Raw genomic sequence first — 27,967 nt, 5'->3', positions numbered from 1 at the left:
TATGTTAGAAAGAAAAGTAAAAATCAAATTGTTTATTGTTGCTTTTTGCCATTTGGTAGCATTTTACACACAGGCTTCGATCTTCAGAATACCCTGGATTCAGTAGAAAAACCTTTTAAATGAAGTTTTGTACAATAGAAACTTCTCAGCAGTCAAAATTTGGACTGTAAAAAAATACATGCAAAACATACTTTTCTGAAAACACTTAACTTTGAACAAAGCACCGAACTACACAAATGCAGAATGAAAACAGCATTTCAACTCCACCAAAAGTAGTCATCATAAAAGGTGTAAAAGTCACCTAACTTCACTAGGCACTGTTCACTTTTTAAACATCAGACAATAAAAAATATTGTCCACAAACAATATCCCAGCTCTATGGCAGGTTTCAGAAAATCTTCAACTTCATGCTTTAATAGCGACCTGGAAAGAAAATGAAAAATAAACATGCTTTAATGCTAAGGGAGCAGTATATCAAGCTTATTTGAATGCTAAGAACTTTATTAGACTATTCTACGAGTAGGAAATTTCTAGCAGATTCCCTTTGTGGGAATAACAGGCATGTGTGTACAAAAAATAGAAATGAGATGTTAAATACTAGATGAGAGATAAGAGTCTAAAAACCCGAACTGGGAGGGAGGGGATAAGTGTTGGGGAATGATACTGGCCAACTTATGTTGTCATACTACATACATGACTATGTAACAATGAATCCCATCATTAGGCACAGCTATGAGGTACCCATAAAAAAATGTGGAAAGCAAAAAAGTAGATGCAAGAACATATAAAGGACACAATTCCAGTTGTACAAAATTTGTAATAGTTCCCAAAGCAGAAAAAACAAAATGGTGACAGATTATGTTAGGCTTATTTAACAAATAAATGGATCCTAACGTGGATATAATAGATATACAATGATAATACGTGGATCAACCCATTATTTGCAAAACGATCACTCAACTAGCTGTAGATGCCAAGTCAGAACAAGTCATAATATTATAATATATAAACAATATCATAAAGATAAAAAACTTACGAGGTGAGTAGGATCGAGATCTGGAACGTGACCTGTATCCTCCACGACTGTAGTAAGGAGAAGGTGACCGCCTTCTGTAAACAAATGTCAAGGATGTCTAAGTCTCTACAAATTACGATTATACAAAAAAAAAAACTAGAAGGACCTAATAAACCTCTAATTTTTTTCATTAGGCTTCAAAGGCTAAATTTTCAGAATGAACATCATACTGGGCCCTAGTGTACTGGAATCCATAAGCATCTCCAAAAAACTATCAGGTCAAATACTCCTTGTTATATTCCATCAATAAACAATGTGCTTAGTCTTGAATATAATTATTAATTAATTATAATTAATTATTAATTATACCATTAATTACAACCACTTTTATGGAATAACACCATAAACAAAATTGACTGGTGTTTCAAGTAGGTTGTACTTATTTAAAAAAGAAAAACTGAGAAATTAAGAGTACAAGAACACAGCAGTCATAAGCAAATGACTACAAATCTGCATCCATATCCATGACTTAATTGCTTCCCTCATTATTTATGAAATGACACCAATTACTTATTATAAGTCAAATTAACTTTTATGAACACTACAAAGCCCTTTTTATTGTTAAAGAGTATTTTAAAACTAAAAGAAATCCAATTTTGTGAATCCACTTAAAACTACCTATATATATCACTATCTATATAGCAAACATCTTTAATGTTTTCTGTTTTTGTCCAGATTTAAATTCTTTCCTGACATACCTGTAAATCTGATCCCTGTCTTGAGCAGCTCTCCATCCACCTCCTCCTCCACCTCCTCCTCTGTGAAGACAGAAAAGCAACATTTAGTTTTAAGGTAAAACGAAAACGAAGTGCAGCAGTTCACATCTCTAATCTCAGTGTTTCAAGGGGCTGAGGCATGATGGCAAATTTATAAGGCCAGCCCCAGCAACTTAGGAGGGATCCCCTCCCCCCAAAAAAGAAAAAAAGTGTTTGTGTGGGGTCAGGTGTGGCTCCACAATCCCCAGTACCCCACAAAAAAACTCATGAACCTTGAGTGAAACTAGTTGGGGGTGGGGGCACAATACTGGAAATAGAACCCAGAAGTATTCAACCACTGTGAGCTATATTCCTAGCTCTTTTTACTTTTTGAGTAAAGTCTTGCTAAGTTCTCCTGGTTGGCCTTGAAATTTGAAATTCTGCCTTAGCCTGAGTCACGAGGGATTACAGGTGTTTGGCACTGTGCCCAGTGAATACTAGTGTTGTATAATAAATAGTCCATTTTGCCATCCTTTTTAGAAAATTGCACAGTGCTCTCTCTGGTGGCTAAAAGGAGTATTAACACTACAGAACATTTCCAAGTAAATGCTACCAAGTGAATGAAAAATGAAGACTATAATCTTAGCCTCTACTTTTAAGTGTTATTTAACATGTATTTCTTGCTTAGAAAGAACAAATTTTTTTTTTTTGAGTTTGTGTGGGTTAAATGTTGGCAATGTCAAAAGCATACTTAAACTCACTCCTACAGACAGCGATATATAAACAATTTAATCGATTTTTCTTTTTTGGGTACTGGGGATTGAACTCAGAGTTAAATCCCAAGACAGGTCTCAATCTGTGAACTCTGCCATCTTCTGAATCACTGGGATTACAGGAATGTGCAAATAAACCTGGCTAGGACAACTTCCAATTTCTTAAAATTTATCAAAGTACCATGCAAAAAGACATCCATACCTCAAAGCCACAAACCCATCAAGGTTAACTGTTATAGTTCATATCTAATCATCACATAAATTTACACTTTTTACTTGATAGCTAAATTACCCAACCACTGCCAAAATGGAAACACATGCCAACTTTCAGGGAATTCAGCTGATTCATATACAATGTTTAAAATAAAGTTTTATTATTATTTTTATTATTTTATTTATTATTTATTAACTCTTGGTAAAGCTCCCTTTAATATTTTAGAATAATCATTCAACAAAAATGCAAATACAGATACCAAATTAAAGACACATAATCCTAAAATTTGATTTAAACTCCAGCTTTTATTTCTTTTTGGCACTGAGGTCAAAATCAAGACCGTGAGCACGCAAGCACTCTAACACCGAGATATGGCCCCAACAGTAAAGCCTTTACTAAAAACTAAGCTTTGTGTTGCTTTAAATAATACCTTACAATTGAGACTCAGAAGGGTAATGGCCTTCCATATAACATACCTGTATGATCTGCTATAGTAGTCCCGATCATCATAGCCTCGATCATATCCTCTGTCATAATAATCCCGACGGCGTGAGCTGCCACTGTGATGATAATAATACACGTTTTAAAAAATTCAAGTAGTCTTTTCTATCTTCCCAGATAAGACTTATGCTATTAAAAATCAGTACACATATATAGCAAAATACTATGCAGTGTTCTGGGTTTTTTAGTCAAGATCTATGTACACAACTGGATCTTTTTCTCCTGTACAAAAATAGTGGCATCTACAATATGTAGGTCTTCTCTGATGTTAAAATATAAAATGAATTTTATTATAATCCTCACCAATATCTGCCTTTCCCTTTTCTCATCCCTTGTAACAATATTTCATCTCTTTTGGTTAAGGAGGCTCACAGGTCCTAATCACTCATTTATTAAGCCAACTCATTGGGCTGGAGTTATGGCTCAGTACTCAGTGGTAGAGCGCTCGCCTGGTATATGTGAGGCACTGGGTTTGATCCTTAGCATCACATAAAAAAATGAACAAAATAAAGGTATTGTGCCCATCTACAACTAAAAAATACTTTATAAAGTTAATTCACTAGTTCACATTTCTAAGGAAAAATAAAATTTTATTTTTCTGAGTAGGCTAAGGTTTAGCTGGTCAGGAGAATATGGCAACCATGGAACATAGTCATAATTCTCTATTATATGGAACATTATATTTAGACTTAAATGAATAAGTTTTCTGTCAATATGGTACACAGCTGGGGAGTCATGATAAGAAGTATTTTATACTTCAGTGCAGTAACTGGAGCCCATGTATTATATTCTAAAAAAAAAAAAACAACAATAAACTTGATTTTATCTACAACGGTTTGAGATTCCTATTATAGGAAATGATTTAATGATGGCAAACAAAATTTGTGATACAAATAGAATGTTTCCATCACATACAATCTACCTAGTTTTAGCTAGCTAAGAGATAAGAAAAATGATTTACGAGGTCACAGGATTTTATGTAGGTGTCACTTCATCAAGTGTTTTCAGGAAGAAATTAACAAACTTCACTGTCAATCACACTTTTATCTTCAAAGTAAACTTACTAGGTTGGTCTCCCCATGTAAATTCCTGGTGTTGGGGTATGTGGTCTTTTTGTTATAGAGAAATCAACTCTGATTCTACGTCCATCAAGCTCCATTCCATTGGCACGTTCTTTAGCCTTCAAAAGATAAATAAATTGGTGTATGCATTTTAGACAAAAATACTAAATTATCCTATAGCCTTAAAAATAATAACCTAGTGGACGCTTTCAGTTAGTGTCATCAAACATTTAACATAGGCTAGAACATGAAATCTTAAAACTTAAAAATGAATCATTTCATTTGGGAAAGCTGGTCGTAGAAACTTTTACTACAATTTAACAATATTTCCAGCTCTAAAGTGATGCATGGTTGATAAACTACATTATCTGAGAGCCAAATATGGCCAGATGCCTGACTCTTAATGATCCATAAACTAACAATCTAAGTGGCTAGGAATCAAATGAAATCCATAAATGACTGAACACAGTGCCACACTTTCCTTTACATATGGATGCTTTTGGTTGTAAAAGCAGAACTGAGATCCTATGATTTTACAAAGTTTTATTCACATATCCTCCTATCCAGAGTATACACCAACTGAAAAACTCTGCATTTAAAAACAAAAATACCCCATTTCAAAGTCTTAGAAGTTTGATAATTTGAGGAAACAGCCTTTAACCTAAGCAGAATTTAAGTTTCTAGTTCCAATGTTACTACTTTAGCACAGATTTTCAAGCCAGTGTTCATATAGCTGTAGCAAGTGAATCAGAAAATTCAGAAGCCTACTACACTGTCAGTGAGATTGGGCCAAATTGTGTAACTTTTGGCACCTACAACTAAAATAAATAAAAAACATTAACCAGTAGGTTTGTATTGCTTCTGATTTTCTTGTTCCTTCCCCCTTAAGATGATGTCACAGCTACCACACCTTTTCATCTAAAGTCTGAAATGTAAATGCTGTTTGAATCTCACACATGAAAGTTCCACTACATCCTGCCTCAAGTCAAATAAAAATCCAAATACACCACTCACTTGCCAATATACTTCTAAAAAATTAAAACATTAAGTTATAACCATCACTTCAGATTATTTTCCACCTTAGAAAACAGCTCAATGTAAACACTGATACTCTAAATCACAGAATTATTAATATTCCTGTATTTTACTTATACATGCCAAAACAGTAATACGTATTTACAGAAATAACAGTGACATGTTGCAATCATCTCAAAATTATATGGAAAGAACAGATTTGCAGCACAGCTAGCCATAGCTGAGAACTATTCAAACTAGGTGATAGAACCAAATGTCTTAAATCATTTTTCAGTTAATCCACATGGATTTGAAATTTCCCCACAATGAAAGTTTGAAAAAAGAATTCAATGTATAATTTGATATCTGAGGCTAGAAGGATTTACCTAAAACTGTAGTTACATATCTCCTATTTATACCATAAATAGCAAAAACTGTCCTTGTCTAAGCACTTGTCCATTAGTACTTGGGAGTTAAACAGAAATCCTTTTTTTTTTTTTTAATACAAAGGTAAATGTTTACTTACTTCCTTGGCATCATCTACATTTTCAAAATACACAAAGGCAAATCCTCTTGAACGTCTAGACTGCTGGTCATATACAATAGACACATCAGCAATGGGGCCATATTTAGAGAATACTTCTCTCAGATCTCTTTCTGTGGTATATAAGCTCAACCCAAATACTCCAAGACAACAGTTGGGGTCAGGATTTGCCTAGAAATAGAAAAAAGGGTATTAAACTTTGAAAACCTCTTTAGAAATAATGTGAAGGAACCTGTAAGATATATAATTAGACCAAATATCATTTAAAAATTACAAAGCACTGCAAATATTTTAAAGAATGGGCACAAAGACCACAGAAGAAATTGTTGAGACCCTGTTTCAAAAGGGAGGAAAAAAGAAAAAACAAAAAAACAGGGCTGTAACTTAGTGGTAATGCAACCTGGATTTAATTCTCTAACAAAAACCAAAAAAGTAAAAAACATTCAGGCTTTCACAAGAACACACATACCCAATGCTATAGTTATCACTTTGTCCATAGGCATTATTTCTATTGGCCCTGCCCAGATACTAAAGTTGGATGTTCAAATTGCTAGCACATATTGCTCCTACAATGAAAAACTGTTTGCACATAACCTTCTTGTATACTTTAAATCATTACTACAAGGGCTGGGGCTCAATTCCCAGCACCAAAAACAATATCAAAAAACACCACTATATTTCTTAATTGCCTACTAAAATGTAAATGTCATGATGAAAAAATGGCACTAAAAAAAATTAGAAGTCAGCCCTCATTCATCGGTAGGTAAAAATTACAACTGTAGGGCCAGGGTGGTTGGTGGCTCAGTGGTAGAGTGCTTGCCTCACAAGTGTTAAGCACTGGGCTCAATCCTCAACACCACATAAAAATAAAGTTTTGTGTTCATCTTCAACTTAAAAAAAAAAAAAAAAAAAAAAACAGCTTTTTTTTTAAATTACACCTGTACTAAAACAGACTTTTCTATTATTATACCTTAAACAATTCGGTTATGTACCTATGAAAAAACTTGACTTACAAAATAGGCACAGTAACAGTAATTATATGAATATGGTCTCAGCTGCTTTCAGATGGCTAAGTGAGTAATGGTGGGGGTAGCATATGCGGTATAAACATGTTATACAAAGGGATGGCTCATGCCTTGCCTAGGAAACGGCACAGCACCTGATTTCATCATACTAGTGATGGAGTGGAAAGTTATTATGTCCAGACTTTCCATTTAGTATTTTCTGGAAATCAGCAAATAAATGCAACCCAAGAAGATGTATACCAAACCATTTTTAACACCTATTAAGCAGTCAGCATTGATACAACAAAAGGACCATGTTATTAACTTTCCAGTTTCCACAATGAAGTTACCAGGTTTCACTTTTATATCACAATTTACTAGGGAAATTACATTCCATTTTAAAAACAAACTCCTTATACCAAAAATAAGTTTAAAGTAAGTTTGAAAAAACTTAGGAGAGCACCTTTTAAAATTTATAAACCCCGCCCCAGAATTATGAGTAACATCAGTATGGAGCTGTATGTTATACTGCTAATAGCTCCACTGTCCTGTTAGTTTTTTTATTGGGCAGTGATAAGGTACTGGGGACTGAACCCAAGAGTACTTTTACTAGAGTACTTGTTTTTATTGAGACAGGTTGGCCTTAAACCTGGGGATCCTCCCGCCTCATCTCAAAGTCATTGGGATTATGATTATAGGCAGGTGTCACAGGCCAGCTATAAAAACCAGTTCTTGGTTGGGGGAGGGAATGAGATGGGAATAAATTTAGGCAGTACTGCTTAAAAAAGTTTTTCATCTTACCCGATTGCCAACATGGCGCCTTCGAGTAGACATGGGAGAATGACTGTGGCTGTGTCGTCTGCGATAATCTCTACTGTAAGACCTGCTACGGGAACGTCTATGGGAGCGGGAGCGGGATCGGGACCTTGTATAATGCCTCCGAGAGCTTCTTCTGGATCTAGACCTGTTAAGACAAAGGCTTAAAGGTTATAATAAATAACTGAAATAGATGACTTTCAATGCTTTTATTATTGGAGGTTAAACTCCCAAAGAGGGATACAATCTAGATATGTTAACATGATCACCAATTTAAGCGGAGTCCATTTTTTCTTCTCTCATTTCAACTTTGCTAGAAGTGTTGTCAAAACCACAAGCTATACCAACATTTCTTCAAATTAACAAAAGATGAAATCAAATTTATACTCATCTTCTGAAAAATCAAGGCATGCAGCACTTTACTAGCTTAGTTTATGCACATCTTTTGCTTTTAATACCACTATTTCTGTCTCCCACTACTCATTTTAACACAATTATAAAATCAACACCACAGGCAGTTTTTTCACCGGTAGTTTATTTTTTAAAAGATCAATAAGTGGCTCTCGACTAGCATTACCACTCGATCCAGGACACATTTGAGAGAAGAGGTGCTGTTAATTATGTCTGAAGAGGCATTAATAACTTGCGACTGTTCCAAGCAAAGCAGGATGCACAGCCTTCTCTTAACACACACAAAAAAGCTCCCAAACCCCTCCAACACTGTGGTAAGTTTTTTAATCCACACTGGACTACACCTATTTAAAAGAACTGCAATTAATGAAAACTAATGTTTTAATATTTGCCAAACTAACAAACAGTTTGCTTATAGTGAATCCTCACAACTTCAAAAAAACTAATATAACTTGCCTTTTATAGATAATAAGCTAACGTTGAAAAGGTTAAGTAAGTAATCTGCCTAAGCCAGCAAAAATAGAGGTAAGATTTGAACCCTGACTCCAAAAGCCCAGGCTCTTAACCACTTAAAAGTCTCTCTTCCACAACCTAGGTTCGTTTCTAGTACCAATATTAAATAAGCCAACAAAAATCTAACCCTCTCTATCTTCCTAGTTTAACAAAGCACACACCAATTTCAGAGCTAAGAGAAACAGAAGAAAATCTCAAGATTGTCTTTCTTACCTAGATTCAGATCTGGACCTGGACTTTGATCTGGAACGCCTGGAATCTTCCTTGGAGCGAGACCTTGCAGGGGTATGCCTTGCAGATTTCCCAGATCCGTGAGCACTTCCACTTCTGGAAGCAGAACGGGATTCCTACACGTAGATGTCAAAAGTTTAATTTGTATACTTTCTGGGCAACTTCAAAAACAAACAAGCTGCTGTGAGGTAAATGGTGAGGAGAGCAATCCTCTTCCAAAGATAAGAAAACATAGGTAAGGGCAGGAATTGCATATACCTGGTATAATAGTTTCATTCCTCCAACTGACATAAGTCAATTAATTTGTCCTTTCTTCGACCTTTCTGGAGCAGGGATAAGAGTTACCTGATCCCACTCCCTGAAGAAAGGGTGGTTAAGGGAACTGTCCAAGGATTGTATTTTGGGAATGTTACTCCATAAAGACCAGGGTGAGAAAGAATCTTATTAACTATGAAATCTATAACTTATAACTTTCATTTAAGTTACAATCAATTTAAAAACCCTACAAAATTTGCAAAACTTACTTTTAGAATACTTTTGATAGTTTTCATTAAGACTTCAAATTTTCAAGACTTGTATTTATTGTTGAATGCGGAAAGAGACAAGGACAATGATCTCATTTAAGTCCTAAAGGTGGAAACCTAGTGGAAAGCAAGGACCAGCCATATAGACATTAAATAAATTCTATAAGACCCTAGGGTTCATATAATGGTGGGAGGCTCCTAAGAAATTCAACGTAATCAGATGGAGCTTAAGTAGAAAGGCAATGACCTGTTAAGACCTAGATTTCTCAGCTACATGGAGACAGGTCAGGGTAAACTTATAAGAAACTGAGAATAAATAAACTAGAAATGTTATATAAAAAATACATATTAAAACCAAGACAGATTAAATCATCAACTACTAATCTAGGGTCCAGGAAGGAAAGGTGATCAGGAACTACAAGCAAAAACTGAAGTCTAGATTATCTGTGTACTCTAAGCTTTCTCAATCAAAATTCAAGTAGCTGGCAGGCTAGCACAAAAAAGATCTCAAAAAGAAACCAGCAAAGGATAACGTCTCAATAGGATATTTAATTCAATGAGTTAACGACACATGTCAAACAGCAGAAGAGGCATGTGCAATATAGCTAGTAACAGAATTAGGGAAAAGTTCTGCAAATGGTACCAAGAAGATAAGAGACTCCAAGTCTTTGATAACTAAGCTCTCACCAAGCAAGACAGCATTCATTGTAGGTTTTCCAATTTAAGACCTAGAAATCCAAAATGAAACTCTGAGACACAGCACAAATGGCCAGGTTGAAAATGAAGCAATTTTACAGTATCAAGTCACTGTAAAGTCTGAATCCAAATATAAGTTATCACAAGAGATCGCCCCTCTGCCAAACTTCAGAATATTCTGGCATCTCTAAAAGGCTTTAATTACAGTTTAAAAACCTTTTAGAATACAAACTTTTTTTTACAGGATAGTGGAAAACACTCAGAAGATCCTTTCTATGATGTCTTGGGGGAGGGGGGAATCAGGGGGTAAGGGGTGTAGATAGCACCAAACAGATAAGATCAAGTTTAAGTTCAAAAATAGGGAAGAAAAGTCTAACAAAGAAAATGAATTTGGGTCTCTATACCACAAACAACTTTTTGAAATGCTACACAGGCTTTCCTGTCTACCAATCCTCCTCTTCAATAAATGACTGCAAAGACAAGAAAAAAGAACCTCAGATTGTTTTTGAGAAATAGATACCCTCAACAGAAGGAATGGTTTAAAGATGTATTGCTATACTGGAAACCACAATTTACAAGCCCTTAGATTTCTGTATTCAATGTTCCAACAAACATTTAGAAAGACACTTTATCTCTACTCTCAATACTCCTCAAAAATATGAGTGCAAATTTTACCATCTTCACTACAAGCAAAAGCTAATCTAGAAGATAAATGAGGAACAAGTTATCTAAATGCTTCTATTCCAGTGCTAGAAATATAACTTAATGGAATAATTATAAGCTTTAATAGAAACCAAATAGAACTACTTGCTCATGAAGGAGAGCAGAACACCAATGCCTTACAGTTAACAGTTAAAATCTCTAATGTTATAGCTAACAAATTTTTAACACTGGAACTTGAATATAAAGGAAGATCAGGTATAGAGGCAAGAACCCTTTTCACAAATTTCTTGGCTTCAATCAACAGAAAAGCTTTATTCCAAGCTGAGATGCTTTAGTCTGTTTCACAAGCACTAGTCTAGGAAATAAGTCTTTATTTATTTATTCATGAAATCAGAGCAGACCAAGAGCCAGACAGTGTATTTATAAAATCAGAGTTCACTCAGCCTCAGAATCTAACAGGCTATGCAAAATTTCATAATAATTTCTTATACCAAGAATAAGGGGAATACCCTGTCTACTGCCATCTGGTTAACACCTAAATAGTACCTCTACTTTCTTTCCTATGAGGGATATTTTCTTAGGAAAATTAAAGCCTTCTGCCACTTAGCTGGTTGGGAAGATATATGTAAGGAATTTAGTTTGCTTAAAAGAAATGAGACCTAAAAGATTAGCCAAATCCAAAGCATAAATTAAGTCTTAATACACAGGCAAATCTATAAAACCAGTTGGGGAAAAGCCCCTACACAGGATACTTCAAATTCCACACCCAGGGCAGACAAAGTAATAGTAATAGTAAAACCCTACCAAAAAGAACTGCTAAGGACACATGCCTTTAGCATCAATACAATAAAGCCAAAAATTCCCTGAAAAATGCTCAGAGAATCCTGGTTCTTATTGATTGGCTCTTAGTCATATGTTAATATACAACCTACAAGGAATACAAATTTAAAAAAAAAAAATTAAAAAAATAAGCCTTCCAACAAAATATGATGACATCTCCCTATTGAGAACAGTGATAATCTCAGAAATTATTTGAAAGAGATGATAAAAGCAGAAATAACCATCCAATCCCTATATTATTGAAAAAACTAGATGCAGTATATTAGAACAGAGGTATCCACTAAACCTCTTTAATACTTAGTAAGTCTGGAGTTGGGCACCCACTCATTAACTTAAAATCAAAGTACACTTGAGTATGATGCTAGATTAGTCTTACTGACTCAATTTCAGAAGTTATAAGCTTTCTATTTGATCCCCCCGCCCTCCTGGAACCATGTTTCTATCCATCCCTAACATTTATCAACACTCCTGATTATTTTTGTCTTCCTTATACTGCCTGTCCCAGGACAAAGGCCTGTAACTTCCCTTGTCTCCCCAATGGCCCAGGGAGAAGCCACCCTAATACCCAAAGATGACTTGGCCAAGAAGGAATGGATGTTGACAATCCACCAGCATTCAGCGTCAACATTTTTACCTTAAGTCTTTCCAGTTTGGGCCACATAATTAAATTTCATACTGGTTCCGATAGATTATGGGGCTAAAAGGCCCTTTTCTCTAGACCTTTCAGGTCTCTTGATAAAAGAATCCAGGGGCTTGAACAGAAATATTCATAATTTTTACCTCTGCTATGTGCAAAATCAGCACTATTCATGTCGTTATACTGGTTTATTTATAGCAAGTTTTACAAAGCAACAATTAAGGCAAAATGAATACAAAAACTTTATAAATGGGAATATTTTTCTTCTGTTTACAAAATGCAATAATAATATAAAAAGTACAACTTTCACACTGTGATAATAGGCCCCCAAGTATCAAAAAATGGATCCTGTAAGTTTCAGGGGTAAATTACTTTCTCCAAGAGCTTTAAGACCTACACCTGAGAGAAAGTTTTAAAGCTGCCTTCAGTTTACAAAAAAAAAAAGTGTATTAAGATGATACCCTTGGCATTCTAAATTGTGTAGAAGACAACTGTTGGGGGTTACTAATTATTTTGATATGTGTACTTGTCCCATCCAACCAGGGGCAACAACATCACACCATCATCTGACTCTTCTTGGCTACAATGAAACACAGAAAGAGAAAAGACAGAACTTTGAGTTGGTGTCCTCAGGAAGTGATAGAGATAGCAGTCTAGAAAAAAACTATTTTAGAATCTGTCTTTAATATCATAATAGCTAAACATTGATAACAGAAAATGGAACAAAGCACCTATTACTACTATTACATTTTGAATTAGCTATCCTGTTTCACTTGTATGACCCACCTCTTCCAAGGAAAGGTATTATATTTTAGCGGAAACCTTAGTCATTTGGCTGGAACAAGCATTAAACAAAATTTGAAGAATCGTTCCTATTTGGCACATATGCATCTGAATATTAGGGCCTAAATGGTTGCAGCTTTCCACTAACACCATTTGGGAAAAAACTAATGCTTTCATTCCAAAATTTAACTATCCTGGTTCAATGCTTTGCTTGGATTTTGGGGGTTTGGCTTCATAACCATCTTGGTGACATTCTTTTGAAAACTTCCAACAGAAAAACATTATAATCATATATTATTTAGTACTGAAGGATAAAGGTCAGTGCATTAAGAGTTGGGAGGATGGAGGTGGCATATACCACCAGCAGTTCCAACCTCAGAAGGTACTCACTCATGTCCCAGAACAAGCTTAGTTAGATGAAAAATGTAAGGGACAACAGGAGGCCAACTGTTACCCATGCTGGAGAGCTTATCACTGCCTGGTATTTGACTACAAAGGGTTATTTTTAAAGAATTGCATTTCAATCATTTGACTAAGCAGTTAAAATTAGAATTACCTAATTTATACGTTTCCCTTGGAAGGCACTTCGTTACCCTGTATATATTTTCTTCTATTAAACAAATAATGCATGCATGTTTAGCAAAATATACAGGGACACATAAACAGACTAGTAATTACTTAGCGTAGTGCTTTCTGATTCCAGATTACTTCTTATCTTAACTTCATTTTTATTTCTTTTCTTCATTCTTCCGTTTCAAATTCTGACTTCTTTCATCTTCCCCACTTCACACAAATTGCTCAATATTCTACAAGTGGGACTTCTGGTCTGATAATTAGCATGCATTCTTTCTTTTATTTTTTCAAATTTCAGCTTCACTTATTCCTGAGCTTCAAATACTCATTTATAAAACTTGTCAAATGACGACTTCCGCATTTTCCTTCTTCAACATTAACCTTAATAGAAAAAGAACAGGATGAAGAATATTTTAAAACTCCGGGATAAAATCCAGTGCCAAAACTGAAACTAGAAAAAAAAAATCCCTTGTCGTTTTGGATTAAAAAAAAAAAAACTAGAATATGCAGTTCAAAAATCAGAAACTACAGTTTTCTGTTGTTTCTAGTATATGATAATCTCATGTCTACTCCAAATAGACTTATCATGCGTTTTAAGTTGAATGTGAAGTGCGCCACTGAACATTTACTGTTCATTTAACATTTTAGAACTGTTAATTACATTTCACACTTCTTAAGATTGTATTCATCAAGAGAAAATCTTAAGTGTCAAAAGCACATCTCTAGTCAAAAAGTGACACATTAATACAAAAGTGCAAGAAAGGAAAGCACGGACAATTCATTTGTACAATGATGACAAAGGCTCAGGGTTGAAGAGGTTTACAACATTGTGACTTGTCTAGATAGGATAAAGAAACGTATCTTATGTCACACATTTTTGTACTGTATATTTTAAAGAGCACTGTTAGACAATGTCAGGGAACCTGACAATTTGGAACTATAGTGTTCAACCCACCCCTGGGAAAGCTGCTCTATTGAAGTTTTATAGTATGAATGGTGTAATTACTAAACTTAGAACTAAAATCAGCAAAAATTAAGTCAACCTACTACTATATGCCAGTAGCTATGAAGGAAAAGAGCAAACCTGAGTCCAACAGTAGTATTTTCAAAGATTTTTCTGGTAATGTTTTCCCCTTGATGAACAAAGTATTAAAGTTTGGAAATCACAGGGAGCAAAATTCTACTTTATAAGGTGGCAATATAGAAAACTATAGCTCACCTCCACAGATAATGATTTAAAAGACTCAACTTAGCAGATTAGTGTAAACAAAATACTAATACTGCCTGCATGAAACATTCTGCATTATCATATAATCTTTCATTTAATGCCATTCATTTCCTCTCCTATATTTTCCTTTTGGAAAAAAATTCTTAAAAGAAAAAAAAATTATAAGTAAGTCTTTACACCTATCTGGGTATAAAGATAACCATGGCTATCCTGGGAAGTATTTTCTAAAAAAGTAAAAACAATTTCCAGTCTAGTTTTACAGTCAATTATTGTTTATTTAATCTGGGAAAAGACTTAAATAGCTTTTTATTTAAGGGAATCATACTAATTGGTTTTCTTTTAATATCCATCACTAAAATGTAGTGGGAAATGTTTGCTGGTAACACAAATGTAATCGTGGAATCAGAATGCCCAAGCAGGTTTCCTTAGGGCCTCCTAAAGCTTATGTACAGATACAGGGCTTAGATGCTGAAAATACTGGAACAGAGGCCAAAGATCGAGGTAACACAACTGTTTACAATACAGGGACACCTGGCTCTTATTTCATTACCCCTTTCCAATTTTCCTCCTTCTATATTTTAAGAAACCAGACTAAATAACATAAATATTATGCTTATTTCAACTCAGTTTCTAAGTTCAAGTGGCCACTTTATAAGCCTCCGGAGGGCAACAATTAGGCTAATGTTATATATTTGGTTAAGAGACCCTACTTAGAAAATAAACTTGTCCCATCAGCAATACAATTTGTTACAAAGTTTCTAGAGACTACAAACTGGAGTCCATTTAACATTACACATGCACAAACTCAGCAAGCTGACAAGGTTATATTTTATAATATTTTAATAACTGGAAAGGGCATTGGCAAAGAAAATCTAGGATCTTGCTAAAAAAATAAAAATAAAGACTTGCCTGAATCTTTTAGAAAATTTCTTGCAAAAACAGACAACCCTTAAATTTACATTCATTAAAGTACATTCAGCACAAGCAAATACAAGTATGCTTTTTGTTGTTTTATCTACAAGCACAAAAATTTTAATGCAAAAGAGCCTCATCCAAGCTGCAGTATGTGACAATTTAGACTGACAAAAGTAACAATCTGAAAATAATTAACCTCCAAAACCCAATTCAAAGCAAAGATTTTTGGGGACTTTGAAGACTACAGTTTGCTATGGTGAATTTTTTTTTTGCCTTACAGTTTAAACCAATAAAAATTGATAATATCTAATTCTATGACATACCCAGAATACTAACCTGGGTAAACACTTAAAATTCCTGAACATCAATCACCATACTTTGTAAGAAAATAATAGTTATGTATAAGCTCTTGTCAACATTTACAAATTATTTCTAAGGCTCAGATGTACACAACTGTAGCTCTCTCCTTGTCTTGGGTAAAATATGAACAACTATAAAAGCATTAATGTTTAGGTTTGGGGTCTCAATAAAGGGGAAATGCTGTATAAACAAAGCAAATACCATTAAAACTTCTCTCATCATCTGAATTCCTCTTCACTTTTCACAAAACCAGCAGTACTTACCTTGTAAAATCACTTGTAATTTCAGTTTGAAAATGTCACCTTCTAGATCCAGACATTATTCACTCTATTAAAAACATTCTTATTTAAACCAAGGGAAAAGATTTCAACCTGGTTTCAACAGACATATCTAACCAGTCACAGTGATACAAAACAATGCAAACTATTTCCTCACACTTATTTTTAATTCAATCTTTTTTTTTAAAAAAATTATTTTTTAGGACACAATACCTTTATTTTATTTATTTATTTTTATGTGGTGCTGAGGACTGAACCCAGGGTCTCACATGCGCTAGGTCACAACCCCAGCCCCTTAATTAAACCTTAAGTAAAAGGAGTTTGGTGTGAGGACTTTAGACTAAAGAGTCTTCAGGAGATGTTTCAGTTTTGAAAATTAAAATTTAGAGCCACAGGTTAAAAAATAAGGAACAAATATATCCCAAGATTAAACAGAAAAACTGTAGAATTTGAAAAGCAATGTGATGGGATAGAATCCAAACTATTCATCTCTTCACAGAGTTAAGTGGATGTCTCAAATACATTGCTTCTAACAAAGTAAATATTCCATCAAATTATTTGTTGGGCCAAAACATTAAAGAGACTGGTTTGGCAAAAACTTAAAATACCCAGTCTACAAATAGGATACACTCCTTAGTTTCTGTATCCTTGATGTAAAGTTTCAAACTAGCCAAAATCCCAAAGAGGGGAGAATACTATACTGTGTTGCTACCAAACATGCAAACATGATACTGTGATCATTTCTAGATTTTAAACTTACACCTCTAAACTTAATAACAACTCAAGTGTTCTTATATTCAGAATTATGAAGGGATGTAAATGTTAGGCTTGCCTTTTTAAAATGTAAGCCATTTTTAATAAATTCTGGAAGAAACTTATCTGGAGATGAAAACAAGATTTTACTTTTTCTTATGGTCTGGCCAGATCAGAGGTCACATGATTTCATTATAAATCAACTTTTGAGATGCATTAAAAAAAAATTTCCAAAGTAGGGATATGGGATACACTGAGCCACAGTTCTAAGCGTAAATACATTCACCCATTCAATATCTGTGACCAAATGGGAGAATAATTTACTCCAAACACAAACCTTAAATCTTTAGGAAAAGAAGAGCTTCTAAAGTCTAAAGAGGGTGGAGGAAAAACAGTACTAGGGAGGTTGGGGTGTTGAACATAGGAGTGGCTGGATGAGACAAAAAAGAGAAAAGATTCCAGCTGATTTGAAGAGATTGGTGTTATTTACATTAGTTTACAATGTTTAACAGCCAAAACCAGAGGTCAATGAAAAAATGAGGCCATTTTTCCCCCAAGGCTTCAGAGATGTCATTTATACTGAACATATCCAAGATTAACCCTGAACATGTTTTTCACTGCTCACTTCCAAAAGGAAAGGCTAGTCAGACTTGACCACTATTGCTTTGCATCACACAAATACGTATATACTACCTACGTGCCGTGCCCACTGACTGGGGCTTGAACAATCAAGTATTACTTTTATATTATGCCATTGAATTTTATAGTTTTGCTAAGCTTATCTTGGCGCTCCAAATGTGTTCCAGGCTTCCAATCATTTAAAGGTTCTAATTGGAAAGGAAACACAAACATACAACAATGTGGAAGTATTTTTTAAATTTCAAAACTTAGAAAATCTATTTTAAAAAGCAAAGGCTCTTATGTAAAAGAGGTACCAATTAACACAACCTTTTTCTACCCTTCTTCATTGTATCAAATACTCATTCGGGTTTGTGAGAAACACCAGAAAGTAAAACTTTCAAATCAAGAGGCACAGTTTCATTTGAGCCGGCTCCGTTTCAAACTGGGACTGATTTCTTCCTTAAATCATTTCCTTCTCCATATATTTACTAGTTAATTCTTTGAACAATTTTTCCCACCTCAGGAGAACGCTATATTTAACTTCTTCAAATATTTTCAACTGGGAACTCTCATCAGAAATAAATCATTTGGTACTCCCTGAAGAGTACAAAGTATCCAGTAATTGGTGTTAATAACTTAACACTTTAAAATCATTTGCTCTTCAGGCCAAGCACCAGGAAGAGTATATCCAAACAGTGTATTCTGGTTGGCAGCAACCACACATAGTCACAAGCCACACTGAAGACTTGTGGGTTAAAATCAAACTTTCTTAGCCCAAGGAAGAGCTTTAAAACAAAAACGCCCTGGTGACGTTAGTCAACAATGTTTTGGGGAAACATCAAAATCTAAAAACCTAATATTTATTTATCTATATGTATAAGCAAGGTCTCATTAGTTCAAACCAAATTAATCAGATTTGGTTTCAAGTTCACTGTCATACAGCAGTTCTCTAAAAATAGTTTCTACTAAACCACCTAAGAAAATCTTTTAAATGTTAAAGAGTTTAATAAGATGTTTAAATAGGATTTACTTGACCAATGGTATTCAGACTTTAAGGCAGCTTTACAAAAAAAAAAAAAATTAACAGTAACAAAGTGTACTAGAAAAACAAATACCAATTCATAACCAACCAACAAAAAAAGCCTGCTCAACTTATCCCTGTAAGTCTCAAAAGATGATTTCTATGATACTTATTACCTTTCTTTCAACAAGTTTTCCTTAAGCTCCAAACGTTTTAGCAAGCCCTCCCCTTTACCGCCATTCGGTGGTTTCCGAATCTCACATCCAAAGCCCCACAGCTAAGCGATGCTGTTTAAGCTTAGAAACCATCTCATTCTCCCAATCTAGGAACGTAATCAACGCCCACCTTTAGGAGATGTAAACAAAGAGTACCAACACGTGGTGGTTCTCGGGATCAGAACGTCCCAAAACAAAGGAAACAACGGCGCCATAAATTGTTGCCTGCCAATTTCTCCTTCACAATCCCATGGGAAAAAAAATCTCCATAAAACAATCTTGGCGAGCTTAAGGTTCCGTTGACTAGGACACCGACGACGGTTTTTGCCCGGAACGCCCCTTCGATACAAGAGCGGCATTCCTTTTAGGCCAAACACAAAGCCCGCACGCCGTCCGCCCAAAACTAACGGGCCCAGCATTTACGTCAGATTGTTTCCAGCTTAAACGAGGCCAAGTACACCCTAGATACTGTGCTTTCCATTGCCATAAAAAAAGACCTTCGCTGACCTAAACACTGGGCTAAAGGCCCTCAAAACGTCTCCCCGCGCCCCACGCGGCTCTCCGAGGCGCGGCCCGCGGTAGGCCTTGCCAGCATCGGAGCGCCGCTCCTCCGCCATTTTGTGCCTCTGGCTGCTCGCCCGGACCGCCAGCCCAAGATGGCTGCGGCGAGGCTTCGCAGGGAGCAACGGCGAAATAGGATACCGCTCCCCTCCCCCAACACCGAGGGGACACCGCGGCCATTTTTAATCTCTCTCCCCCCTCCTTATAACGGAAAAAACGGCCGTCTCGGGAACGGAGCCGCATAACCGGTTGGCGGCTTCCTTTTCGACCAAAGACACGTATACACAAAGGCTTTTTAAACGTTGTCACCTATCCCTCCTGGCTTCAGGCTTCGGGGCCTAATACGCCTCCGACTCCAGGCCGAGGCCGATGGGCCTAGAAAGAGATGCAAGAAGCTGGGACCACACAGCCACCCCCTACACCACCTATACGTACCCGCTCGCCGTAATTCTGCTCGCCGCTGTCGCTCATGACTCCTAGCTGACGTCGCTGCTCGCTGGGCTTCAGTCGAAGCTGCCAACCTCTTGCGCCTTCTCGATAGAGGCTCCGCCGCAGCCTCGCAGGACGCACGGGTTGCCGAGGCGCTCAGAGCCGAAACGCTCCGTACCACCTCCGCTCGGGCTCTAGCTCTGCCGGACGTGACGCGGCACTCCTTAACCCGGCTCCTCCCTCTCAAGAACGCGCGCTTTCTCGGCCCCGCCCCTCCGCGCCAGGCCCTCACAGCTCAGCGGAGGCGGGTTCCGAGCCGGATGTGACGTCGGCCCCGCCCTCTCGTGCTGCTCCACCCCTGTCTCTCCGCCTCTGTTGGGCGGGAAAGTGAGTGTGTCTCAAGGCCTCAGGGGTTGTAGCCTCGGGACACAGTGATGTCACCAGCCAGATCTGAATCGCTTCTGAAACTCTCCCAGGAGAACACTGAAGGTGGGAGTTGGGAGGAGAGAGTCACCATTTACCCCGCCCTTTATTCCTTTCTTCCGCCTGGTTTCCTGTCTCATTTTGTGTTTGCCATCATTGAAAGAGGCGGGAATCCATGCACTAGTTTCCTACTTTACTTTGAATGTAGCCCTTAGCAATTGGTTTTTCCTTCCTGAATAAACTTTTTTTAAAAACCTAATCTTTATACACAGGAATTAAACAAAGTCTCTGTTCTGAAAATAACAGTCGTCTAAAAAGGGAGAACACAATATTCACAAACTATCATTTTAAGTGCTAGAGCCAAGTACGACTACAATGGTGTCACAAGGTGGGAGAGTTAATTTTGCGTTGTGGTGAGCAGACCTTGACCTCCTTTGGGTTACTCTTTGGTGCGTAGCACAGTCGTTTTCAGGCTGTGCCTAAAACCTGAGTTTGCCATTAACTACTCCATTTACAGATTAGGTGCCGAGTGGAAATGACTAACCTTGTTTTTACAAGAAAACAACCACCCTTAAGGCACAAGTTGTTAAGTAATTATCACGCTAATAATAATGACCATCTGTGAACATCAAGTTAATCAGAAGCTTATAGATGCATAGGTGTATCAAACCCATATCTGGAGGAACAGACCCAGCTGGGGGATGGTGGGGCAACTCAGGAGGCTGAGGCAGGAGGATTGAGGCCAGTCTTAGCAATTTAGTGAGGTCCTAAGCAACTTAGTGAGATCGTGTATCCAAAAAAAAAAAAAGAGGCTGGGGATGAAAAGTGCCCCTGGGTTAAATCCCCAGTACAAACAAAAAGAAGAAAAGAAAAAACTAAAACCATAAGTTTATTAAACACACCAGACACCAAATGATACAAACCCCTCACTCAAGACCTGTAAAAGGAGGAGCGCCCCAAGAATGGACATGGTGGCACCTTGACCCTGTCACATGGTCATTCATCATATCTTGCCTAGGAAAATTGCCAGAGCAACAAACCTCTGAATCTCTGTTTTCAGGCTTTAGAAGAGTATGTTTTTTTCTTGCCTGTGACAACCATATAAGTCCCACTCCAAGCTGATATCTCAAGCTGACACTGTGAAACTATTGTCCTTCCAGAACTTCCAGACTAGAATAAGTTCCTGTGCTTTGACAGCTCTGCTCCCTGAACAAGCTCTTTGGTTGGTAATCTTATTTGACCATTTATAGTGACTTTTTAAAAATGTTTTAGTTATAGATGGACACAATATCTTTATTTTACTTATATGTGGTAATTGAGGATCCAACCCAGTGCCTCACACAAGCTAGGCAAGTGCTCTACCTCTGAGCTACAACCCCTGCCCCTGACCACTTATAGTGACTTTTTACATTTGTATCTGTTCTCTGCCTTTGCTCTCAGGTCAGCCTCCTGAACCCCTATAGCTGCCCTAACCCTTTCATAGCTTTTCTGTAATATATGTGTAATATATGTCTCTCTATATGCAATATATATACACATATGCATACATATATATAACTATGTAAAGTATGATATGTGACTTGAGTGTTATAAATATTAGAAATTCATTGGCTATGACTACCAGGTGATCCACAAGCATTCAGTGAACTGCCACAGATAAAAGTGGTGTAGCCTGTAAATTTATTGCTATTCAATACATTCTGACATCAAGACACAAGGTGTTTGGTCTATGTTAATGACATAGCACACCCAGTACAGCCATTGCCCCAAAGCATATATTGGGTTTAGTGGGAAGAGCCCAGTTTTGGAAGTAGGTACCTGATCTCAGCTTCTGCACTTTAGTGATCCCCATCCATTAAAAGAAAAGAAAAGAAAAAAGGCTGATAAGGTACTTTAATACTTATTTGTAAAGAGCATTTGAACTTGTAAGAAGAAAAGCAAAAATTTATTAAGATATAACTCACACAAAGAAACAAAAAAAATTAAGAAAGATGTAACTTACCATGCAATTCCCCCCATTTAAAGTCTATAGATCATGGTTTTTAGTATATTACAGAATTGTACAACCATCATCAAAATCAATTTTACAATAGTCTCAAACACTGAAGTCTGTACTCAAGTAGTCATTTTCTATCCCCCTCAATACTTACATCCCTGGGGAAACTTCTCTGTAGATTTTCTTTTTTTATTTTTATTGTTTCTTTTAATTATACATAACAGCAGAATTCATTTTGATATGATTGTACAAGCATGAGTTTTATTGTATGCAGTTAGGACCCCATTCTTATGAATGTAAGTGATGATGGGATTCACTATAGTATATTCATATAAGTACATAGAAAAATTATTTTGGATTAATTTCACTGTCTTTCCTTTTCCTATTCCCTTCATTTCCCTTTGCCTAGTCTACTGAATATCTATTTTCTCCCCTTTTTGTGTGTTAGCTTCCACATATCAGATAAAATTTGACCTTTGGTGTTCTAGGGATTGGCTTATCTCATTTAGCATGGTAGTTTCCAGGACCATCCATGTACTTGCAAATGTCTTTATGGCTGAGCAATATTCCATTCTATATATGTATCACAATTTCTTCATCCATTCATCTATTGAAAGGCATCTAGGGTTGGTTCCATAGCTTAGCTATTGTGTATTGAGCTGATATAAACATTGATGTGGCTGTGTCACTGTAGTATGCTGAATTTAAATCATTTGGATATAATGAGGAGTGGGATAGTTGGGTCAAATGGTGGTTCCATTCCTAGTTTTTTGAGGAATCTCTATACTGCTTTCCAGAGTGGTTTTCTCAATTTGCAGTCCCACTAGCAGTGTTTATATAGATTTTCTCTATAGATTTACCTATTCTAGACATTTCCTATAAATGGCAATTTGAGTTCCTTGTAACTGGCTTTATTGACTCAGTATGTTTTCAAGATTCATCCATATTGTAGAATGTGCCAGTAAGTCATTCCTTTTTATTCTTGAATTATATTCCGTTATGTGAATATGTTCCATTTTATTTATTCATTCATCTTTTAATAGACTTTTGGATAGTTTCCACTTGTTAGCTAGTATAAATAATGCTGCTATGAACATTCATGTATAAGTTTTTGTATGAGCATGTTTTCACTCTGGAGTATACATCTAGCAGTGGAATTGTTAGTGTAACCAAACACAATAGTTTTACCCCTTGGTGAGTGCAAAGGAACTGCTAAACTGTTTTCCACAGAAGTTATCATTCATTTTTCATTTTACCCTGCAGTGTATGAAGCTTCCAACTTCTTCAAGTCTCACCAGTACTAGTTGTTTTGCACTTTATAATTTATATGTATATATTTGTACATATATATCCATACATACACACACACATCCCTATCTCCATCCTAATGAATGTGAAATGCTATCTCATTGTGGTTTTCATTTGCATTTCTCTAATAACAATAATGATTATCTTTTCATGTGTTTATTGGCTATTTGTAAATCTTCTTTGGAGAAATGTCTATTCTGATACTTGCCTAATTTTAAATGGGTTACTTATCTTTTTATTATTGAGTTATAAAAGTTGACAACTTGATTCTGGCTTGGTCATCTGGAACAGTATCAGTATTTAAGGTATATGAGAACCAGAGATTTTGTGATGACTCAAGGTGACAGTTGTCCTCTCTTCTTACATATTTTACAGAGCACACCTTATCTACTTTCAGTTTTAATTAGGGACCTATTTCCTTTGGTTTATATTTATATTTACAACTTTGAACACCCTCCTCAAATTCATGCTTAATTCCAGTTGTCACCGAGCATGGTGGCACACACCTTTAATCCCAGCAACTCAGGAGGCTAAGACAGGAAGATCACAAGTTCTAGGTAAACCTGGGCAACTTAATGAGTCCCTGTCTCAAAGTAAAAAGTTTTTAAAAAGGCTGTACATAGTAGTAGAACACTCACCTAGAATGCACAGACCATAGATTCAATCCCTGGTACCAAAAGAAAGAAAGAAAGAAAAAAAAAATCCTGTTACCTGTTGGAATATTTACCTGGACATTTTAGAGGCTTCTAAAAATTAACTTGTTCAAAATTAAACTCTTTTTCCCCCTCTGATACTGAGGATTGAACCCAGGTTTCATTAACTACCAACTATAGAGTCACATCTCCAACCCTATTTATTTATTTAGCAGCAAGGTTTCGCTGAGTTGCTCATGGCCTTGCTAAATTGCTGAGGCTGGCTTTGAACTCATGATCCTCCTGCCTCAGCCTCCCAAGCAGCTGAGATTACAGGTGTGTGTCACCGTGCCTGGCTCAGCACTTTTTTGTTGTTGTTGTTAGTTTGTTTTATTTAATTTTTATTTTGTTGATACAGAGGATTGAACCCAGCTTTACCACTAAGCCACATCCCCAGCCCTATTTATTTTTATTTGGAGACAGAGTCTCACTAAGTCCTTAGGACCTGACTAAGTTGCTGAGGCTGGTCTCAAATTTATGAATCTCCTGCCTCAGCCTTCTTAGTTGCTGGGATTACAGGCCAGCTCCTTGTTTTGGTTCTTTGAAATAGGGTCTCCCTAAATTGCCCAGAATGGTCTGGAACTTGTGATTCTGTTGTCTCAGATTGGCAGGGATTGTAGATCTTTACCCTGCAGCGCAGTCCAGAAAATTCATGGTTTTAAATTTACTCCACCTGTGCCCTCCAAAAGTCTCTGCTTGAAACATTCTTCAACATTCCCTTCCTTATCTAATTGGTTAACACAGGTCATGTTTTTAAAATTTGGGTTTCCCTCTTCCATCTCTCATTTATCTGTGGTATTGCAAGTTCTTGCATTGTTTGGGGGTTTTTTGGTGGGGTATGTACAGGGATTGAACTCAGGGGCACTTTATAACCAAATTACATCCTCAGTCCTTTTTATTTTTATTTTTTCAATATTATTTTTAGTCATAGTTGGATATAATACCTTTATTTTATCTACTTTTATGTGGTGCTGAGGATCAAACCCAGGTCCTTGGACATGCTAGGCAAGCACTCTACCCCTGAGCCACAACCCCAGTCCCCTTTTTATTTTTTGACACTAAGTTTTTATTTATTTATTTTTCTAAGTTCCTGAGGGCCTTGCTAAATTGCTGAGGCTGGCCTGGAACTCTCAATCCTCCTGTCTTAGCCTCCTGAGTCACAGGGATTACAGGCTTACACCACCACAACTGACTGCAAAGTAACTCAGAAACTAAATTAGTGTTTGTAGAGTTTTTACAACTTGAAGCACTTTATTTAAAATTCTAATAAGAGAAAATAGGGTTATTAAAAGATTCAAACCATTACTTTAGAGATGGAATCATAATTCACAAAGGTGAAATGGGAAATAGGGTGTGTCTGAGAAAAGAATTCTGGAACCCTTTTCTTACAGTTGTGTTTGGAATTTTGCAGCAATCCCTTGTGCTTCCCTGCATTTATGCTTTCCTAATCTTTATATTAGCTAGGCTGTACCATCTCTAAAATTTTTTGTATTCTCCCTGAGAAGAAAAGATTATATTTCCCCCTTTTTAATGCCTAGACAAATGTCATTGTGATCTAATTTAAAAATTAAGTCAGGAGCAAAATGTTAATTGTAGAATCTAAAAGATTTTAGAACATCTGTGTTCATTGTTTGCCTCTCTCCACGGGGCTTGAATATTTTCTTGATGTTGATAGAAAAAAATGTAAGTCAGGTCATGGTACCACATGCCTTGAAATCAACAATGGAATGGCTTTCCCTAATTTTTAGGACAAAGACTAAATGGACAGGCCTTACAGGATGAAAGGATTTACTTCCTGGTTCTAGTGTGTATCTTCCAGGGGTCTGCAGCAAAGAGGCTTCCCCAAACTCCAGCACCAGCAGTGAGCACTTCTCTCTACAGACCTGAGCTTCTAAGGTCTGCTGACAGTGTCTCCGGGTTCCCACTCACTCCTGCAGCACCTGCGGCCAGTAGCACCTAGCTCCCAGCAGCTTCCTCCAGATCAGCCATCCTCACTCCCAGCCAGGTTTTGTAGTAGAAGCCTCTGGCTCCTGCAGCATTCACAGCTTCTCCATCGTCCAGCTCCTACAGTATGCAGCAAGTACAAGCACCTAGTGGCACCCAGCAGTGCCCGGTGCAGGGGCAGCAGCACCAGCAGCAGGCAGCTTCTCCTGGAACTACAGCACATGGCTTTGAAGCTGCCCCATGAATAGCTCTCCCTGGCACCCTGGAGGAAAAATTTCTGGAAAACTCCAAGGGGCTGATTCAGTTCTGTCAGAGTGTAACCGGAGCAATTTCTCAATGTTCCAGTAAGCCAGGGCCGTGCTCTCTCCAACAGGGTCTGGATTTCATATCTGGAGGAGAAAGGAGGTCCTCCTTCAAACACTAAATCTCAAAGCCAGGGGAAGGGCTCCTCCTTATATCCACTACTCCCACATTGTTTTGCCTTCTCTTTACTTCTCACTAGTTCCTTATTACCTCTACCCCAGTTATAGTTAGTGATTATTTATATCAGACTTTCCCTGTTCAAATTATTGTGTAGCTGATCTCTCTTGACTGGACTGCTGCTAGAAATGATCCCTCTAGATACTAGCTAGGATGTGGAGGTGAAGGAGAGAGAGGAGCTGGAGCAACTTCCAGGTTCTGGCTTGGAGGAACAAGGGTGTCATTATCTAGCAAGGGAAGTGAAGGCAGGTGGGACAGAATGAGGAGTTCAGTTTGGGGCCCACAGAATTTGATGTGTGATGGAACATCCAGAGTAGTGGTTATGGCTCTCTCAGGAGAAAGCTGGATGGAATATACAGATCTGGAGTGGCCAGTATAGAGATTGTCAAGAAAGGCTTATTTTGAATAAGTGGGATCTTCAAGGCAGTGGTGGTGAGGGGTGTCTTCAGAGAACAAATAGCACAACCTTTCTGTACATAAAGTGTACACTTTATGTCCACTCACCAGTTGGAATTATGAAGGTGGAAGTTAAAACTTGGAGACTTAGTTAAGGCAGATGTTCATGAGATATTTTAGGATTGAGAGGAAATGAAGAAAACATTTAGTCTGATGACTATGGCTGGATAGTGTAATTAGGTTAAAATAATCAATCACCTTGGAATGTCCCAGCACTTCAGAAAAACTCAGCTTAAAAAAAAGAATTTTACTGTGTCAAAATGCATCCTATAACTAATGTATAACTAATGTACATATAATGTATAACTAATTAAACATGTATAACTAATTAGAACAAATAAAAAAAGTATTTTTAAAGAAAGAGAAGTAAATTGAATGTATCTAGAGATATCTATGAAAGAGATGAAGATAGCAAAAATTAGAATATCAAAGTCATAAAACTTAGAGCTCAAGCATTTAACACAGACCAAAAATACTTTATCTTAGAATTATTATTATATTACTTATATCAACTGTGGATTAAAAATTCAGACAATAAGAAATGTGAAAAGCAAAAAGTGAAAAAAAAAAATCCTATTTCATACCCTTCTTTTTTTTCCCGTCTCATTTCTTAGAGGTCACTCAAATTAAAAATGTTGTATAACCTTTTAAACCTTTGATAGATCTACAAATTAAATTATTTTCACAAACAGAATCATTCTATACATATTTATCTATCT

The 27,967-nt window shown here is 36.6% G+C and overlaps 1 protein-coding gene across 1 annotated transcript; it reads right to left on the bottom strand.

The window, feature by feature from the left end:
* Positions 1-17: 17 nt before the first annotated feature.
* On the bottom strand, positions 18-20,163 carry Tra2b (transformer 2 beta homolog). Its single transcript, XM_046462511.2, has 9 exons — positions 19,956-20,163; positions 8,835-8,968; positions 7,683-7,845; positions 5,860-6,048; positions 4,323-4,438; positions 3,234-3,317; positions 1,774-1,833; positions 1,037-1,110; positions 18-423 (listed from the first exon to the last, which is right to left on the bottom strand). Exons 1-9 carry the CDS (start codon positions 19,989-19,991, stop codon positions 413-415), a joined length of 867 nt encoding a protein of 288 aa, XP_046318467.1. The 5' UTR covers positions 19,992-20,163; the 3' UTR covers positions 18-412.
* Positions 20,164-27,967: the final 7,804 nt, after the last annotated feature.

The sequence above is a fragment of the Marmota monax genome, unplaced genomic scaffold (genome assembly GCF_021218885.2).
Source record: "Marmota monax isolate L192 unplaced genomic scaffold, Marmota_monax_Labrador192_F-V1.1 WCK01_AAM20220418_F8-fsc00100, whole genome shotgun sequence".
NCBI lineage: Eukaryota > Metazoa > Chordata > Mammalia > Rodentia > Sciuridae > Marmota > Marmota monax.
Note: the sequence above shows the minus strand (reverse complement) of the source record. Positions and strands in the feature narration are given on the sequence as shown.

What these genes read in the sequence shown, in the direction of transcription:
- Tra2b (XM_046462511.2), bottom strand. Translation starts at nt 19,991, where the DNA reads ATGAGCGACAGCGGCGAGCAGAATTACGGCGAGCGG. An exon ending in AGGTCCAGATCTGAATCTAG is followed by an intron (nt 7,846 to 8,834) that starts GTAAGAAAGACA and finishes TTGTCTTAACAG; the next exon opens with GTCTAGATCCAGAAGAAGCT. An exon ending in ATGTAGATGATGCCAAGGAA is followed by an intron (nt 4,439 to 5,859) that starts GTAAGTAAACAT and finishes TATCTTTTGAAG; the next exon opens with GCTAAAGAACGTGCCAATGG.